Below are 18,112 nucleotides of genomic sequence, written 5' to 3'. Positions count from 1 at the left end.
CATACCTTCACTGCCTGGCAGGGAGGTGTGAGTTCATGGGAAGGGTATTCCCAACACCCCGGATGTGTTAGTGTGGCACACCCTGGAACAGGGAGTTACTTTCTAATGTCTTCATAAAAGTATTTTCTTCTTTAGTTGCCGCCTATGTGCACACAGATGGCAGCAGTGACACAAGAGGTATTCCCTCCAAACTTTGGGCAAAGATGAGTAAAAACTTAAAGAAAAAGAGGTTGGATCTTTAAATATATTTTTTTTTTTAACATAATCTCAAGAGGAACAGCTTTGCTCTAAGAACAGAAAAAGCCTCAAATGGGCAGGAGAGCAAATGAACCATCAGTTGCAACAACAGAGATAAGGCCCTAAAAAACAACAGTAAAGGTTCTGTTATGATTTGATTAAATGTAGGAGTGAGTATTTGGGGCACAGTAACCTAGATGCTGCCAACCCATCCCAAAGTACTTTTTCTTTTCACTGCATGCACTCACCAACACTAGCATGGCCTTTGAAAGAAAGGGCTACGCTGTGTAGGTGGGGGTGCGCACGGGCATGTGGCTTACTCCACGGCCCTCTGTGCTGCTCTTCCTGCACAGCAGGTTTTAAGCAACCATATCCAACTCCATTAACTGTCACATCAGTAATCCACATACATAAGGAACCATGGCCACAGAGCACAAGCATTTACACCAGGTTGAATCTGGGCCATTTAGAGTCAGAGCAGAAGACCCCTGTGGCTTGAGCTGATGAATCCTCAAAACCACTTCTGATAGTTTTGAGCTATATAGAATATATATGGAAGGTAACACATAAAGGGTCAGACAACACCCAAGGGCAACAGCGTTCAAACCCTGGATGATGTCTTCAGTGCCTTTTAGCCATCACAGAATATGCTTGAGACATGGCCATCAGACCCCTGGGATGCACCTTCCTGTGCTGGTAGCTCTGCAAAGGAATGAGAGGTGTTCCACTTGATAAGCAGCATCAGCACAGTGAAGTCTAATTCTGCAAGATACCAACACGGCCTGTATCATCCAAATTCAGATCACAAACCAGTAGTTTCCAGAGGCTACTAAGGGAGACATTTATCAAAGTCAAGACTACAGTGCTGCCTATGCCAAAACTAGCAGTAACACTTGACATCAGCTGGAGGGTATGGATGATACTTCTTTTAGAGTTGCTTTTGGACTCTCTTTTAGAGCAGAAATTTAGTATTAAGGATATCCAGGAACAATATAAAACTAGTTCAGACAGAAAGCTAGTAAGACCATCCTGCAAGTATCCAAGTGTGAATTACGTACCTGAGGAAAGCAAAGGACACCAAGGCAACGTCCTTCTGTTGTGATGGTTTACCTTGGACTCTTGTAAAGTCCACCCTTTCACACCAAGACAAGGGACTATCAGGACAGTAATTCTGATCTCCTTTCCATTCTATATGCACTTGAAGACCTCTTTTGTTTTAGAAGCCAGAAACACATTAGCCATTTGGTTTTAATTACACGAAAATTGAACTCGATGCTACATTAACCTTAACTTTAAAGAGAAGCAGACTGTAAAGAGTATTCAAGAGGGAATGGTTAGACTAACAGCTGTCATATATGACTGTTCTTTGACAGCAGCAGCAAAAATTAACCATGTCAGCCACCCCCAACAGAAACAACCAGGGTAGCAGTTTCCCAGCAGGGAAAAGACCATCAGCAGGACTGCAGAACTCAGAATCTGTTTAATGAGATTTCACTTAAATGTAAAATACAACATTTTCCTTCTTTAATAAGGCTTTATTGTATTTAGGTTTAATAAGAGGATCAAAACCCAATTTAGCAAGTAGCAAAATAAGATTTACTTTATACTCATATTTATATATGTGAGTGATGACTTTGTGGTACTTAAACCCATAATCTCAGGAGAATAACATCAGTTTCAACTTCCTTTCCCGCTCAACTGTTGCAGCCAAAATCATGCTGCAATTTGCTACACTAAAAGTCTGCTAGGGTTAAAAAAACCCAGTTATTCCATTAAAGCCAAAATAAACCTAGAAAGTAATTTTAATGAACACTTATGTTCCATCTTTAAGGGTCATTCTGGTAGGCAGTGCATCTAACCTGACAGAAGTTTAAAGTTAAAGCATGCAAAAAGTCAGTCCTATAATCCAAAATTTATACAGCAATACATTTTGCAAACATTTGCCTACAAGGATATAAAATCCCTCCTCTAAACCCAAAAACTAATGACTGAGTCTCATATAAACATTCTGCTGACTGTTCTAGCTGTGTTTTCTGCAACGATGGAAAGTTCCCACATGCAAACGAAGGGCTATGCCAGCCAGCTCCCACAGCAATCACCACCTGACGGCACTAACCTTTTGGTAGCAGCACATCCTCCTCAGAAAGGTAATGGTTCTGAAGCACTCCCACCTCCCAGAGCTCACTGCAGAGCAGACAGCATGGCTAGCTCCAGAGCTAGCAGCTTAACTGTGCCAGATCAGTGCCCAGCCCAGCAAGTCTTCTTAGGCAGCTACATTCACCTCTGTAGTGTGGGGTTCTGGATGCCAGGAAGCAATAAACGCAAGGCGCTGCACAATGCAGCCCTGAGAGGTCATTCAGTGTTAGCTTATGCATGGTAATCCACAGCATCATAAGTTGATTTTTAGGGTATGGAAGATGTCTCTAAATGCACTTAGATGTTAGCACCCAAGCACCAGACTGCAGTACTTTGCTAACTAAACCTTCACATGTTTAGACTTGTCTCTCCTTTCTCGTAGGCAAGACCATCAGACATGCTCTGGTACCCCAAGTTAGCACTGACCATTTTTGTGAAGTTTCTTCAGCAGCATCAAAGCCCATCACATATTTATTAAGTGCCCTCACTACACGGCAGTTTCTGAACTTTGATGTATTTTCATCTCATTAACGAAGGGTTTATAGCAGGGAACTTTCTGGAGACTGTCTGACAGCAAATCGTATTCTGCCAACTAAATGCACACTCTTTTCCTGCATTAACATAAACAAGGAAGATATTTTTGCAGTATCTTGGGGGACAGATTTTGATTCTGCTGGTATCTATGTAAATTTACACTATGAATGAATGGAAGTATGAAGAGTCAGGAAACCCACTTAGCAGATCTTGGTTAATTGCTTTAAAAATTAAAACCAAAGCTTTAGTAAACCTATTAAGATCCAGCCTTACTTCATGCCAATAACCATTTTTTTTTCTGTTCTCCTTCTTCCAGGAATCACAGTGCGGATTTTAAAATGCATCTGCTTGAAGGAAGTGAAGTGTTTATCTGACCACAGCACTGAAGCTTATGCAGCAGCCAGGAGGTGCAAAAAGACAAAAAAAAAAAAAAAAAGATTAAAAAAAGTTACATTCGGAGAATTTTAAAGCCATGTATATTATGACACTGTATGCCATCAGACCAAAGCTTTTAAATGCCCGTTAAAAAAATTAACCTTCCCAGAGTGAACTCCAAGGAGAAACAGTACATAAGAAGGCAACTGGTGTAAGTTTCATCACTGAAATAGGATGCATCACTGCAGTTGCAGCACTGGTGTGATTGAAATAAAACATTTCAGTCAGCTCTTGTACAACTTAGCACACCCTCATTGCACCAGCATCTTAAAAGAGACCTTAAGAGAGCCAAGTAGATTACTTAATTGACAACTGGCTACAGAAGACCAAGTAAAACACAATGCCCACATCTTTGCTTTGTAGCCATGGCTTGCCCTGCTCACACTTTCCAGCTTCTTCAATTTTCTGTATTTACTGCAGTAAGATAAGCACTTCCCACTCATTTAGTATTGTTCCATTCAGCCTGTGAATAAGGACATTGAGCAGTAGGAAACAGTTATTAAAAATAATTTCCTAGGAAAGTAATTTGAAATTGTAAAATAAATATGGATTAGTTGCATCATATCTGCTTGGAACAGTATTATGCATCATCCAAAAAGGCAGACAGTGACAAGGAAGTACTGAGAAGCATTAGTGTAAAACCACACTATTACAATGAAGGGTCCCTGGCTTTTAACATGGAAATATTTAAAAATCCCCTTCAGCCTGAGTACGCAATGAAGTGTAAAACCCATTCCACCTTTGATCGAACATGTCAAGGAATTTTCAAACTTTCACACTTTTGTCACCACATTCACAGATGAGAAGCACTGGCAGTTCATTATACTCAAACTGAAACCAATTCTTCTACATAGCTATGTGTTCTGTCAATGTGCCACCCAGTCCAATACTGACTTACTCCCAGGGCTACTGAATAGATGTGTCTAACATTACTAAAAAGTTAAGTCACAGACACTGGCATCAGAGACTTAGCTTCCCTCTTGTCAAACAAAGCGATCAGTGTAAGTGGTAGGCAATTCATTCTCTTTGAATTTGAATTTCAGGTCAACAATAGCTTTACCTGCATAATGTACAGGGATTTCTATCTTTGGCCCTATGACGTAGTGACCCTCCTCCAGACTGTGAGCTGTAATTGTTGTCCACTGCCGACATGAATGAATCAGAAGATAATCACTCTCTCGAAGGCCTTCTACAGTTTCTCCTGCAAAACAGAAGTAGGGTTTTTTTAAAAAACGACTTCACAGATTGCATCATGAATTAGGAAAACTTCACAACAGCAATAAGAATAATATGCTTTTTTTTTTTTTTTCAGATGTTTGGAGATTTAAAAATCCAATTCTACACAGTGTTTATCTTTGCAACATAAGCACTTTACCTTACAGAAAACAAACATAAAGCAAAACAACTCTGTGCATAAATACAATACCACAGAGATGTAATCCAGATTATTTACCAGTAGCTCTGGGGCCCCTTTTTCAGCTTTCTGCATAAGCAGACTTTTCATATCTCTATGTCTGCCTATCTCATTTGATATGAATACTTGAGAGCTCTTAGTTTTTAAATAGATGATAAAAAAAGTACATTTCCATATGTTGAAAGATCACTGTCACACCACCCTACAGCCACCTGAAGCCAAATCTTGCTTATCACTATGAAGTAATTGAATATCATACACTTGCAGATACAGAGATTTCAGCTTTGTCATTCTATCCCTTTGCAAGGCACTGCTTAATTAGCCATTCCTATGCCTGTAACCTTAATCCTGCCACTTAATGAGGCAGAAAAAAAAATACAAGTTTAACACACACTAAAGTCCTCTCAGAGATACATTCAACCAGAAGCCCCCACAGATAATGTCCAGCTCATCTTTGTAATTCCCTCTCTTGTACTCTGGTGTCTGTCAAATCCATCACAAACACAGCCAGAAATCCAGCTCTCCTTTTTAGCCCTGTCCCTACCAAATCCTCTGCATTTCTGCCGATTACTTTCCCCTCCTCCACCAGCTGCAGTGCCTGATCAGGACTGGAGTGCTTTGCCTGGCTTTCCAGCAATTGAAAGAGCCACACTAGGCAGAGTACTCCAAGTGTCAGCTATACATCTCAAGCATGATATACGAACAATCTTCATAGAGCACAGCATATCACGGCAGACTGCTCTTACATACCTGCAGTCCTGCTCAGTACGTGTCTGCATTAAACACACAGAAAACAGCCTTTCTCAAGGCGTGTTTAAAACAGCCACGTGAACTTTCAGGAACACTTAGTAGATACTAAACATGGGCCAAGAATAATGAAGTTTTAAATTTCATTTTCCTTCTCTCCAACCAGCCCCCTGCAGTTACAGTAAAAAATAAAGCAAGCAGTTTAGCCCCGGAATCAAGTTGGACAAAACCCATCCCCTTCAGCTACTACAACAAACTGCATTCCCTTCACTGTCCTCCAGTATCCGTAAAAGTCAGTGGAAGAATGAGACTTCCCTCAGCCTGAAGCAGCAGACGTTTCCCCCATTCAGTCTCTGCAGTGGAGAGATACTTCCCATGGAGGTTTTTGGTTTTGTTTTTTTCCCTTTGCCCACACCAGACAATCTTTTCCACTGTGTAGGCAATGGCTACTACACACCCCATTCCTGCCTGATTTCATGCTCCCATTCTATCAGAGAGCACCCTCCTACACAATTCACAACACAGCAACTGGTGTGTGTGAGAATTGTTAAGACTTTAAATCAGAAGAGACCATTATGACCATCTGCTCTGACACTGTCTGGCCCCAGGATTCTGCTTGTTTCCTCCAGAAACTTGGATTTGGCTAAACAGGTGTGAGACCTGCTCTGACGCAGGGAGTGCAGGTGATGGACTTCCCTGGGTCTGCTGTCCCACAGCCCGTTAAACCTTTAAAAAGTTCCTGTTTTTCACATTTGGGGCAAATATAACTGTGGGCAAACTGTTGTTATAGGGGTGTAGAGGGGGAACAGAAAAATATAAAATATCAAAAGGTATACAGAGCTCCTTAATACCAGTTATTTTTGCTCCTATGAAGGCACCATTTCCAGGTTTCCTTCCTTTGCACGGCACAGTAAGTAGCTTCTAGGTAAGCAGGACATTCCAAGAACTAGCTTCCAAGTGCTTCTTGGACCACATCCCTTGGCAGCCCAGCCAGCCAGACAGGCTGCTTAACAGCAGTTCCTGCTCCCTGGGAAGCACTACCCCTCCACCCACAGCACACTGGGATAAGGGACCTCGGAAAGCCCCTGGAAAAGTGGCAAAACCACAATGCAGTGCTGGAGAACTCTTTGGTCCCATCCATATTTTGAAGGAAATTCAGATATATTTGCTGGAGGAATCACGTATCCACTAATTTCTACCAAATCATCCGACCTCTAGGACCTCATGTTTTCTGCTCACAAGGAAACTCCTAATACATATGAAAATTATCCTCAGCTTGCTGCAACAGAGGTTTACAATTTTGGGGAAAACCACAATAGTAATATATGGTGTTATTTGAAACTTGTGTTTCAGTTCAGAGACTTACTTTCATGCTTCCTATAATCCATGGCAACAAGTAATTATTCCATTCCACAACAAACTAACACCAATGGCACCTAAGGGAAGAACTGGTATTCTACTAATTTCACTGACAGTAGCAAAGAAATTTTGAAGAAAATACAAAGCATCTCTGGTATGCTTTTTCTCTGCCTTACAATCCATAGGTATAATTTTGGAACGTTACCTAAAGGAAGGCTGGATTCTACATCCAGGACTGCAGGGAAATAATTACAGTATGGGTCACCCTCAAAGCGTCTGAGGAAATTCTCAGGAAATATTCTTAGGAATATTCTATTCTTAAGAAAACAGAGACAACTCCAGTCATGGCACACATGCCACGATCTGTTTAAGTGGTTACTCCACTAAAACTGGGTGGGACAGGTGAGTGTAAAAAGAGATTACTAAGGCAGGTCCAAGAGTGACTACATAATTAAGTCTGCAGCTGGAAGTAGCTGTATATTTTAAATAGAACCTTGGAAACCACAATTTTTCTCACACCAATTATTTGCTCTAACCAATTACATCGGAAACAGATTTCGCGCTTTGCCATGGGAGACCGAGCCGAGAAGGTGGAGTGAATGCAGTGGGGAGTTCACGGTCCCTCCGGCTCCCTCACAACAGGCAGGTCTGTCCTTACTAAGCCCTGATTTTTCCTAACTGTGAGCGAGACTGATTCCCAGGATTGCTTTATAGGAAAAGGCCCTTTGTCACCAAAGGGATTAACAGACTTGTGAAAACACCTGGCTAGTGTTTCCATGCTACGGTGCATGCAGACGCTTTCCATGCTATGGGAGGAAATACAAGGAAGAGTCAAACGTGACTGAGGACAACAGAACACGGTGATACATATGCTCTTCTTTCTTCCATTTTTCTTCTAGTCTGTCTCCCCCTGTAAGACTTGCTCCCTGCCTTTTCAAGCAGTTTCCTCCTGGAGAGGAGGACCTTTCAGGCAGGAGACACTTCTGGCATGACTCAGCTCCCAGCCCCAGCACAGCTCAGGTTTAGCCCTTTACACTTCTCTCAGCCAACCATACCTTAAAAAACAGCCACGCATATCCAATCTGTTTTTTTTTCCCGCTGCCTCGGTAACACAAGTTATGCAAGCCTTTCATTAATCACATTTTAACTACGTGGGAGAGAACTCGGCAGTCCTCACATCCACCAACTATGCAACTTGGTTCTCACCTATTCAACATACTCCTACACTGCTGCTTACACAAAAATCAGACGCCATAAGAAAACAGAGAACACAGGCCACTCATCTTCAGTAACAGTTTTGTCTCTTATGATCAAATATGGATTAGCTCTATCTTCTCACCCTCTCCTCCCCACCCCACATACCCGCAATATAATTAAACCACTACAAAGAATCTACAGGCAAATACTTGCATTGTTTTCTTTCCCCCAAATAAAAGTCAGAGAAGCAATGAACTATCACATGCAATTCTCCACCCTTCCTCAAGTTGCCTTCCTCTTTCCAAAACATGAGTCAAGTTTATTCATACTATTGCCTGAGACTAAGAAACCCATGATTCGCTAACAGCACCTAAACAAAGCACCAACACCCATCCTTGCCTGACAGTAAAAGCGTCATACCGCTGAACTGAAATATCAGCCCGTATGTTCCTACACAAGCTGTCTTCCTAAAAGCACTCTGACCATGACCAGTATTGGGGCTACTTCATCATGCATCATGAAAGCAGCACTGCAACAGCTATTCATGTGTTCACTGCAAATAAGATGTCTTACCATTTTTTAATTACATGATCCATTTCTATACAATTCCTAAAAAACTCAAAAATTGCAAACCTCTCCCTTGTTGAAGGGCAGTTGCAGAGGGAATGCTGACCATGAAAGAAAAAAAGTAATTGCTTAATCGAGTCCCATGCTTATTAAATACCACCTACATTAAATGCCAATACTTCTTTAATAATTTTTTCCAGTTCCAAAACTGGATCATCCACATTTGGCAAACCTTGGCTCTGTCACTGTAAACACTCCAGCCTCCAACTAACAACTGTAGTATGACTGGGAGCAGGATACTTCAATCTGCAAGTTCTGAGATGAATTTCTGTTTTCATTTGCAGTTTTTAAGAGCCAGAGAAAACAGAGGTTGGCTATGCACAGGGACCAAGTTTATACATGGCGATGCTGCAGCACAGAAGGGAAGCTCATTTCTTTGGAGGCAAGCAGTGACTTCCCTGCAGGTTATGGCCACTGCTTACTTTCTAAAGACACACACTGGTTGGTTGTGGGGGGGGGGGGTTGGTATTTTTTTTTTTTAAGTTTAGCATTTCACAGTTTTCAACTGTCTGGGGTAAAGTCTCAGGGGTAGAACTGAAGACCACTCCAGTTTTGAGGGGTCTGAGCGCTCCCACCTCTTCTTCACTCCCTTCTGGATCAACCTTCACTGCCTTCTAGATCAACAATTAAAGCTTGGCCCATTACAGTCCACAAAAGACAATTCACACAAGTTCCACATATTCTGGTTTGCCAAAGAAGCAATGACTTAACACCAACACCTGAAGAAAAATCATGAAGCAAATGAAAAAAGAAAAAAAAGAGCCCACAACTTTTAAGGTTCTCCTCCTAGTATTGAGAAACTAATGTTCAAGTGACTGCAAAATGTGCAGAGCAAAATGACTCATTCAAATAAGCAGTGGTCTACAGGAGTATAAACACTTTATAATGCCACACACTGTCATCTTGGCTAAGAGTTTGCATCATTGCCTTAAAGCATAAGGTTTGCGTCTGGAGACATTAAAATAGTAGGTCATGAGCAATTCGGAGAAAAAGAAGTCAACACATGCAAGGTTCCAGCAACATAACAGATACCATTTACACACGCCAGATGTATTAGATACCATCTCCTCCTGCCAGGAAGATGGCTACGGAGACATTCCTCTCATCTCATTCATCACAGAAGACTGGAAAGTGAGCTTAGCGCTGTCCCTTGCACATCAGTTCAAGCATGCAGAATTTCTTCTTCCTGGAATAAAAAGACTTACAGAAAAGAGCTAGGAGCTCATGAGAAACTTAAGATGGCTTTTGTGAAATAGCTAGTGAACATGCCCACAAAACTCCAGGGAAAAGGGTCATGACTTCAGGCCATGTGTTTTGATTAAGCCTGAACACCATCTGCATGCAAGGTAACAGATGCTGTACAATTAAGTGCATCACCCGGCCTGCCTTGGTCAGTTAAGTAGGTGGTGGGTTTAATTATTCCATCTAATGTTTCACAGTTGCATAACGTCATTACATAACAAAGTCTCAGCTACATTAAAAAAGCATTTCAGTGGGTGCTCAAGCCAGGTACCTACAAAATCACGCAAATTAATAACTTCAAGTTTATCCCCGCTCGGGCTTGCACCAACATTTGTGAGGAATGAAGGGTTAATTTGTGGAACAGCAAAAAGAAGTGGCTGTCTGGTCAGGTGAGCATGTCTGCTGTGAAATAACTACAAAGAACTGTCAGTAAGTGGCTAGTGTTACAAGGGAAGACTAGCCACCAAGGTTTATTTTACAGCAACTGGAAGATAAGAGAAAGCAGAATGATTAGAAGCTGGAAGAAAGAAGTGAGGTTCTTACTTATTTATCATGCTGTCATTGTACTGAGGAGCCTTACTTACAGAGTATCTGCTTCACTGGACCTTCCCTAGTTGAGGACCAAACCAGCCATGCATTAAGATATACCATAATATTATCTTTCCACATCACAAAAAACAAAGCACAGCCCCAGCCAGTATGAATTGAATTTATATTCTACTGTTAAAAAAGACAACCAACAGCTCCTCCCCCCCCCAAAAAAGAACAACCTAAAATAAACAAAAAAGACTGACCAAAGAAAAGACAGTATTATGGACTTCATGGGTCTGTACAAAGAGATGTTTCAGGTCAGCGGGAGGTCACACTGCTAGCACAAATACAAATGCCAGCGCTGCTTTTCCATTCCAAAAGAAGGAATCTACAATACAGTACAAGAGTCAACTAATAAAAGCTATCTTGGGTTTTAGAAAGGCAATCTTGAGTTTCTGCAAACACTAATCACATAGCTCTCACACAGGTAACACCTTAACAGGAATTAGATTTCTTTTCATTTTATTGGAAGATTCACAGCCCATAGAAGTTGAAGCCAAGGCCTCCTCTCAGCACAGAAGCTCAGGGGGTCCCCATCTAAAGTGGGGAGCCCAGGGTCTAGCACTGATGAGACAGCACACCTGAAGAGACCACACACAGGTCAGAAACACCCAGCTGTGCAGTGAGCATCTACCAGCTGCAGGCATTGCACACACTAACTTCAGCCTCCTTGGCAACGAGGGTCTGTGAGCATCACAGGTACCTGCAAGCCTTTCCAAAGTAGGCTTTGTGGTATCATCAGGTGTTAAAACCAGGCTGGGTACCACAGCATCCTTTTGCCTTTAAAAAAAATAAAAGAAAATTCAGGGGCATTCTTATCTGGGAATCTGTGTTTCCTTTCACTGCTGGGCTCATCCTTTACACAATCTTCAAAGAGCTCCCAACACTTTGGTTCTTGTTCAGCCACTTGGTTGTTTGGACTTCTGACCTCTTAAAATACAAGACAACAAAAACCAAGGCTTAACCACCCACAAAAAAAGCCAGCAGACAGTAACTCCTTGCTCCAAGTTAACCAAAACAAGTAAGCCAAAAAAGATGAAGATGTACGCCAGACTACATCACAAAAGATTTTTCACTGTTAACTTCAGTTTGGTCTCATTTGATGCAGGGACGCAAGGAAGCATCATTAGCACCTCAAGAAGCACTGCACCGCGTACGTTCCTTTTTTGTTAGTAAGAGTACAAGTTCTTTGAAAAACATACACAAAAAATTACTATAACTCTTAGCACGGGCAATAGGCTACTGGAAGAGAACTCCAAGTAGTCCATTTTCCAATACCTTTGAGGCTTAGCATCTATTTTTATTAGAGTCTGAATTCAAAGAGCAGTATGAATTCTTACACTTATGGGACAGGACTGTGCTCCTAAATAACCCTCTCTGGTTTTAATATATGCAACAGAGGAGAAACAAAAGAAATGAGTATGTGACAACTCTGTAGAAGACAAACAATAGATTACATTCGTTTATCAAATACCTGCAGTATGGTCATATATGACCATCTGACAGCAGTTGTCATCTAGGGGAGGAAAGGAACAAGTGGGCAAATGCTCTTTTTCCCTTAGAAGCACAGACTTCATCTGAAGTCAATGAGTGGTTTTGCTGTTTCAAGCAGATTGAAACTGCAACAGTGCACAGGACAGCTTCCATCTGACCTCCCATCAACCACGATGCCACCAACATACAATCCTTCACCTCCAGCACTCAGTTGTATTACCACAGCAACATCCCACTGGCAGAGCAAATGCCTCTTCTCCTACAGATCATTCTGCTAATACTTATAATACGCTAATACTTTTATAATGCCGAGTTTAGAATTTTCATTTTAAGGGAAGAAACACAAAGTTGTTCTTAAGTCTGAATATTCAAATATGGACAATTTATTTTATTTTATTATTATTTAACAGGTCATGCAACCTCTCCTCATGACAAATAACTCCTACCTGAACTCTGAGGGAGAGTAGAGAGAGGAAATCAATGTGGTTTTTTTCCCCATGCATGCTGCATCTCACTCCAGAGTATCTGTTGGGTATTTATCTGTGAAGACATACCTCAAAGAACATCAAAGACTAATAAATACTAAATCAGGGTGGTTTGCTTGCTTAAGTTTTGGCATTGTACTTGGTTACTGAGTCAAATCTCAATGAGCTGTTCAGCCTGCCAGTGTTATTTCTTCTGCAAAAATAAAACTTGCACTCATCCATGCTGGAGGTCAGAGGAAAAAGTTCATTAGGAGAACATCTGAATTTTCCAGTTTGAAGGAACAATGGGAATTTTCACGGAAAAAAATTAAATCCCTGTAACGTTTCTTCACAAAGGAAGGAAACCCCGAGAAATCTTTTGTTACACAAAGAGCCCCACTTGTAGCAACATTAATGAACATCAGAACTACATGGATTGAAAATTTTATGGGTTTTTTTTGTCACTGTGACTGAACAGATGCTTGAAAGAGTTACTCTTGCACAAAACGCCTAATGGGAGAGAAGTAAGAACACGTAACTGCAGAAAACACTACTACTAGTGATGAAAAACCTCCTTTGAAAGCCTCTCCATGTTATCAGTCTCACTTTGTCATTCCATACAGACACAAAAAAAGGTTGCTAACAAAAAAAAATATCTAGCAGATTAAATTTCCTTGTTTAAAGAAAAGCAAAACAACTTGCATGGGGGTGTATCATACAAAGTCTAAATACAGACTGCCAGTGAGTTAAAAGGGTAAATATTCTAACTTCTAGGAGCAAATATTGTAGTTTCTAGGAGCAAGATGGAAAAAAAAAAAAATCAACCAAAACAAACCCAACCCACATTAAAATTTAAACATCTCAGGGCTATAAAATGTAGTGTACTAAATTTTTAATTTAAAATGGACAGATTCATTAGGAAAGCCTGACCGTGGTCTCATCTGACTGTCTGTGTCTGAACATGGTGGAAAAGATGAAAGCAGAGGGCTCTGCCCTTAGGTACACAACATTTTGAACTTGCAACACAAAGACGTGGAAAAAAATTGCAGTTTTATCTAGGACTGTTGATAATCAACCACAGTTTTCAGTTTCCCTTCTTCCTTCTCAATTTCCCAAGCAGTTTAAAATATGTGCTTCTGTTTAGTTGTTCCATTCCTGCAGCACATTTATTTGTGCTGATTCCTATTATCTAGATCAACTAGTATTTCTGTCAGGATTCAAACTGCAATCAAACACACTGACTCTCCAAAGAAATATTGATTTGAACTTCTGTCAACTGCATGGACCCCACATCTTTCAGTGGATGAAAAGCTTCCCTGACAGCATAAGGTTTCATACTCATTTTGATTGTAAGACAACTTATATTCTTCCTTTGTTTGCCAAAAGCAAGAAAAGGGAAGAAGTTGCAACTAAAGCAGGGAAGATCAGGCAAAATGAGTTGAAAATCTTGTGTGCTGTCTCTCAAATTAAGATTCAACCAGTTGCTTCAGACTTGCTTTTTACATTACAAAAGAGTTGTTTGTTTTTTTTTTTTTAAAGGGAGTTTTAAAATGTTATATATATATAATTTTTTTCTTAATGTTTTTATTAGAGCCACAGGAGAGCCCAGGCATTGAAGCCAGCTCAGGCTGTGCATCAAGTTTACCAAGAGTTTTGGACTGCCTCTTTGGCACTTTGCTGCAGAGATCATGTAAGATGTGCCCAGGAGAATCATCCAACCCCGTCCAGCCCAGACTGAGACACTCAGCTGCCCAAAACTGCTCATCTGCAGCAAAGGCTGTTACGACCAACTACTGTTGTCTCAGCCTTGGATGGTGGAAGGAGAGACACTGAATAGTCTCACAGCTTCAGGAAGAGCTGAGCAAGATGCATCTACCCATGAAATAGCTTGTCCAGGATTAAGCCTCTCCCCACTGTACACCTTTTCCCTTGGATGAAACACAACTGTTGCTGTTTACAGTTGGCCATGCTGCAACCATTTTCAGTTGTGTCCGAATGACAGGGCACATCACCCTCAGACTGCCCAACATCACTACTTGCAGTACATTGTGCATTAATATAACCCTCCAGCCTCACTGTACTGTGATCAAACTTTGCTCTGGATGACCATTAAATATTTCACAATCAAGAGAAAGGAGATAAGGCTTTATTTCTGCAATTTCCAATCCCTCTGCAAAAGCCTGATACAATCAAATTACTTCAATCCAACTGATGCTGAACTCAAGCTATCACCCATTAATACCTAACAAGGGAGCAGAGACTCCCATCCCCCTATTCTTTTTATGCCTGCCAGCAAGAAGACAGATTTATTTCCTTAGGATTAGCATTTTGCTATTGGAATGACTAGATATACCAGTACTGTTGCAAGAAATCAGCATAAACCATAATCTTGTTACAAGGCTATGGGACAGATTAATCCACAGAAAAATCCAGTTTGTTCCAAGACAAGCTTTGCTCTAGCTGCAAACACACAGAGACAGCATCCCAGCGAGTCTTCAAAACAACCTGTCTGACCTACTGCAGGGAAGAGGAGCACAAATATTTTAAACACTAAGTGGAATGAATTCTGGTGCCACTGGTGGTAAATGCACTGCCAACTTTAGTAATCTCGCAGTTGAAAGCATCTTGCTTTCTTTGTCTTCATCAGAAAACTAGTAAAAAAAAAACCCAACAAGAGTAACAACACAGATTTCATTGAGCTGTGTTTGTGTTTGTTTCAAGCCTTCAGAACAAGCATCCTGGAACGAGAAACCTTACTTTTTATGAACTTAAGCCAAAACATCTCTTTCAACACAAACTGGTCTCCACCCCCACACAGGGGGGTGGGGCCGGGAATCCTGCAAATCTTAACATTTACATTCCAAAACACAGTAACTTTCTGCTGCTATCATAATTACTCTTCTTATTAGTGCTGAGTATCACCAGATGTAACTGCAGCTTTGCTGCATCCTCACAACAGATTTAGCTGTAGGACTGATCCAACAGAACAGTCAATCATCATGGTTAGTCACAAACTACCCTGGAAAGTCTCAGCAATTCTTTCAACTACTCCAATACCCTGCAACATGTTGAATAGTGCCAACTATTTATTGTGGTATCTTATATTTGAAGGAAAAAAATAATCTAAAAAATTTCTTAGAATCACACAATTAATTAAAAGTTTTCTGGTTTCCAAGTCACCTAGGATTAGCAATCCAAAGTATTAAGAATAAGAGCAAGGAACACTAAGTTTAACTGCACTTAAAATGATCACAGATTAGAAATATTGAGAAGGAGAATGATAAATAACTTTTCATTGCATGGAAGAGAGGTTCCAGCCTTGTTTAGTGTTACCATAGAGAGGGAAAGGAATTTTTACATTGGTTTCATGTTTAGTTTATTTTCCATTTTGAATTCTCATGGCCAAAGTCAGGTGAAAAAAATAATAATTATAGTATTTCTCTGCCCTGTGCAATCAAGGCACCAGGTCTGGAAACGAGGAATTTAAAAGAGTAGCTTTCATAAGCAGCTTGATAGGTATGGATAAAGAGAATGACAGTACTACCTGACCAAAAGAAAAACACAGCGGTAATGAGACTTTTGAGCAGCCTGCTGCCATCCAAATCAGCTCATTTAAATACTTCATTAAGAGAGCTGAGATTTTCTTTCATTAGAGGCAAGCATTCCTCATGCTAGAAAGCTCCTGCTCAGGTGCATCTATAAATACTCTGAGCTCTGCTGGACAATACGCTTCCAAGAGCTGTTTAGCATTAGGTGCCTACCTAGCTGGAGAAGTTTAATACTTGGGAGTATTATATATATTAATATATATTAATAAATGGGAGGTCAGCATTCAGCATTGCACTACGTGCTTTTACTGGCTTCCTGTTTATTGCCAAGCACAGATACAGAACAGTTGCTTTAACTGACAAAACTGAAGGAAGCTGCGCACCTTAGCTGCTACAAAAGTCATGTCTCCCCACATGCAGTGGTTGGGAGTCTTGTCAGGGAAGTCTGGCTAAAGCTCCCCAGACTCAGGATGCCGATGAAGAAAATTTTAACCCTACCAACCTCATGGATTTAAGGCCTAGAATCTGATTCTAGATTGCCCTGGCAGACAGAGAAGCAGCCTATTCATTCAGACTTCCTGGGCACAGCATAAGAGCTGGGGAGCTCTCATTGACAATTATTTATAATTAGATGATATTTTAAAATAGCATCCAAGTAAACATGCTCAGTCCTCTCATTATATATCCCAAGTCCTAAAGAGACACTACGTTGCTTTGTGTTGCACAGCAGTGATCCCTGTTTGAACTTGGGGCATCTGGGGTAAGCTCCCAATTAAAAATAAAGCTGCCCAAATGCAGGAGCTGCTCAAGCATAGTTTTCTTTGGCTTTGAAAGAACTCACCATTACACTTCAATTTGTCTCTGATTTTTGGTGCAGCCTGGGTTAAGGACAGAATCAAAACAGCTGGAAGCGAGCAGAAGTTCAGCTCTGCTCGGAGGTTAGGTTGCCACCTGTCTGCTTGCCCAATGGCCTGGCCCATCTCCCCATGCCCTTATAGACATTGCAGACACTAACTGGTCGTGCACACGTGGCACCTGCTTGCTGGGGCTGCTGTTGCCTTTGCATTTGAGCTGTGTGTCTGTCCTACCCTTTCAGCTCAACCTGGAAAAATTTGAGTATCACTAATAAGAGGGTAACGCCTCTTCAAACATGGGCTGACTGCACACACAACAGAAATTTTAGATGTTCAACTGTAATAAGGCACCTGCTTGGTTACATCCTGGTACAGGAAGAGCATCTGAGCAATATGGGAATACTAACACGAGGAATGCAATCAAAGCTGCACCTAATTCTTTTCTGATCAAGAACGGTCCTAACCCTGAATGCAATTTATTTTCATTGCTTCAGAGAAATCTACACTTCAACTGTAAGGTATAAAAAGAATACCTTTCTTTTTAATAAAACATAAGGGATACATGAATAATATCCCTTTCATAATATTTTTATCTTCTTTAGAAGACAAAAACTAAAACCAAAACTCCTCCTGTGAAGAGGAAAGCTTCTACTGGTGAGCAGCATGCAGAACACAGAATGAAGAAAAGCCCATCATGCCTCACTTTCCCCTTGAGGGCACATTTATCTTTGCCCACAGGCCACTTGGTCTTAAGATATTCTGTTATACATTGACAGGCACCCAAATGATATTTGACAGTGCAACCCATAAAACACACAACAAAAATGATCTTTTCCTCCAGCTTGCCCTACATTCTGCTGCAGCAGTGCTGCAGCTTTGCTGTTTGTCTACAGCCACATCCTGGCTACAATGACTGCAGCAACACCCATGCAGCCAGTCACATCTCCTGTTTTCCTATGGAATCCTATCATCTCTCCGAGTCACATATACACCAATGCTTTCTATATTTTCCTGCTATGTGTATAATGTAGCTTTACATTTGGAGACTAAGACAGAAAAAAAGTCTGACCATAATGAAAATACATGCTTGCAACTGAAATAAGACTTTAGATATTACCCAATGTGTGTGGTTATGCCCCCCTTCAAAGAGAAAAAGGGGCTTTTTGACCTTTTAGTAAATAGAAGCCTGAACAAAACTGTTAAGAAAGAAGCAGTAATAATTTTGTGTTTTGG

At 40.9% G+C, this 18,112-nt stretch overlaps 1 protein-coding gene across 1 annotated transcript in view; it reads right to left on the bottom strand.

Moving 5' to 3' along the window:
* Positions 1 to 18,112, bottom strand: part of GAREM1 (GRB2 associated regulator of MAPK1 subtype 1) — a 103,160-nt gene that overhangs the window by 74,643 nt on the left and 10,405 nt on the right. Inside the window, exon 2 of the mRNA XM_037381199.1 lies at positions 4,403 to 4,543. Within this exon, the coding sequence (XP_037237096.1) occupies positions 4,403 to 4,543 (141 nt within the window). The remainder of the gene's footprint in view (positions 1 to 4,402; positions 4,544 to 18,112) is intronic.

This window comes from Falco rusticolus, chromosome 3 (assembly GCF_015220075.1).
Source record: "Falco rusticolus isolate bFalRus1 chromosome 3, bFalRus1.pri, whole genome shotgun sequence".
Lineage (NCBI taxonomy): Eukaryota > Metazoa > Chordata > Aves > Falconiformes > Falconidae > Falco > Falco rusticolus.
The sequence above is the reverse complement of the archived record's forward strand: the minus strand, read 5'-3'. Positions and strand labels throughout refer to the sequence as shown.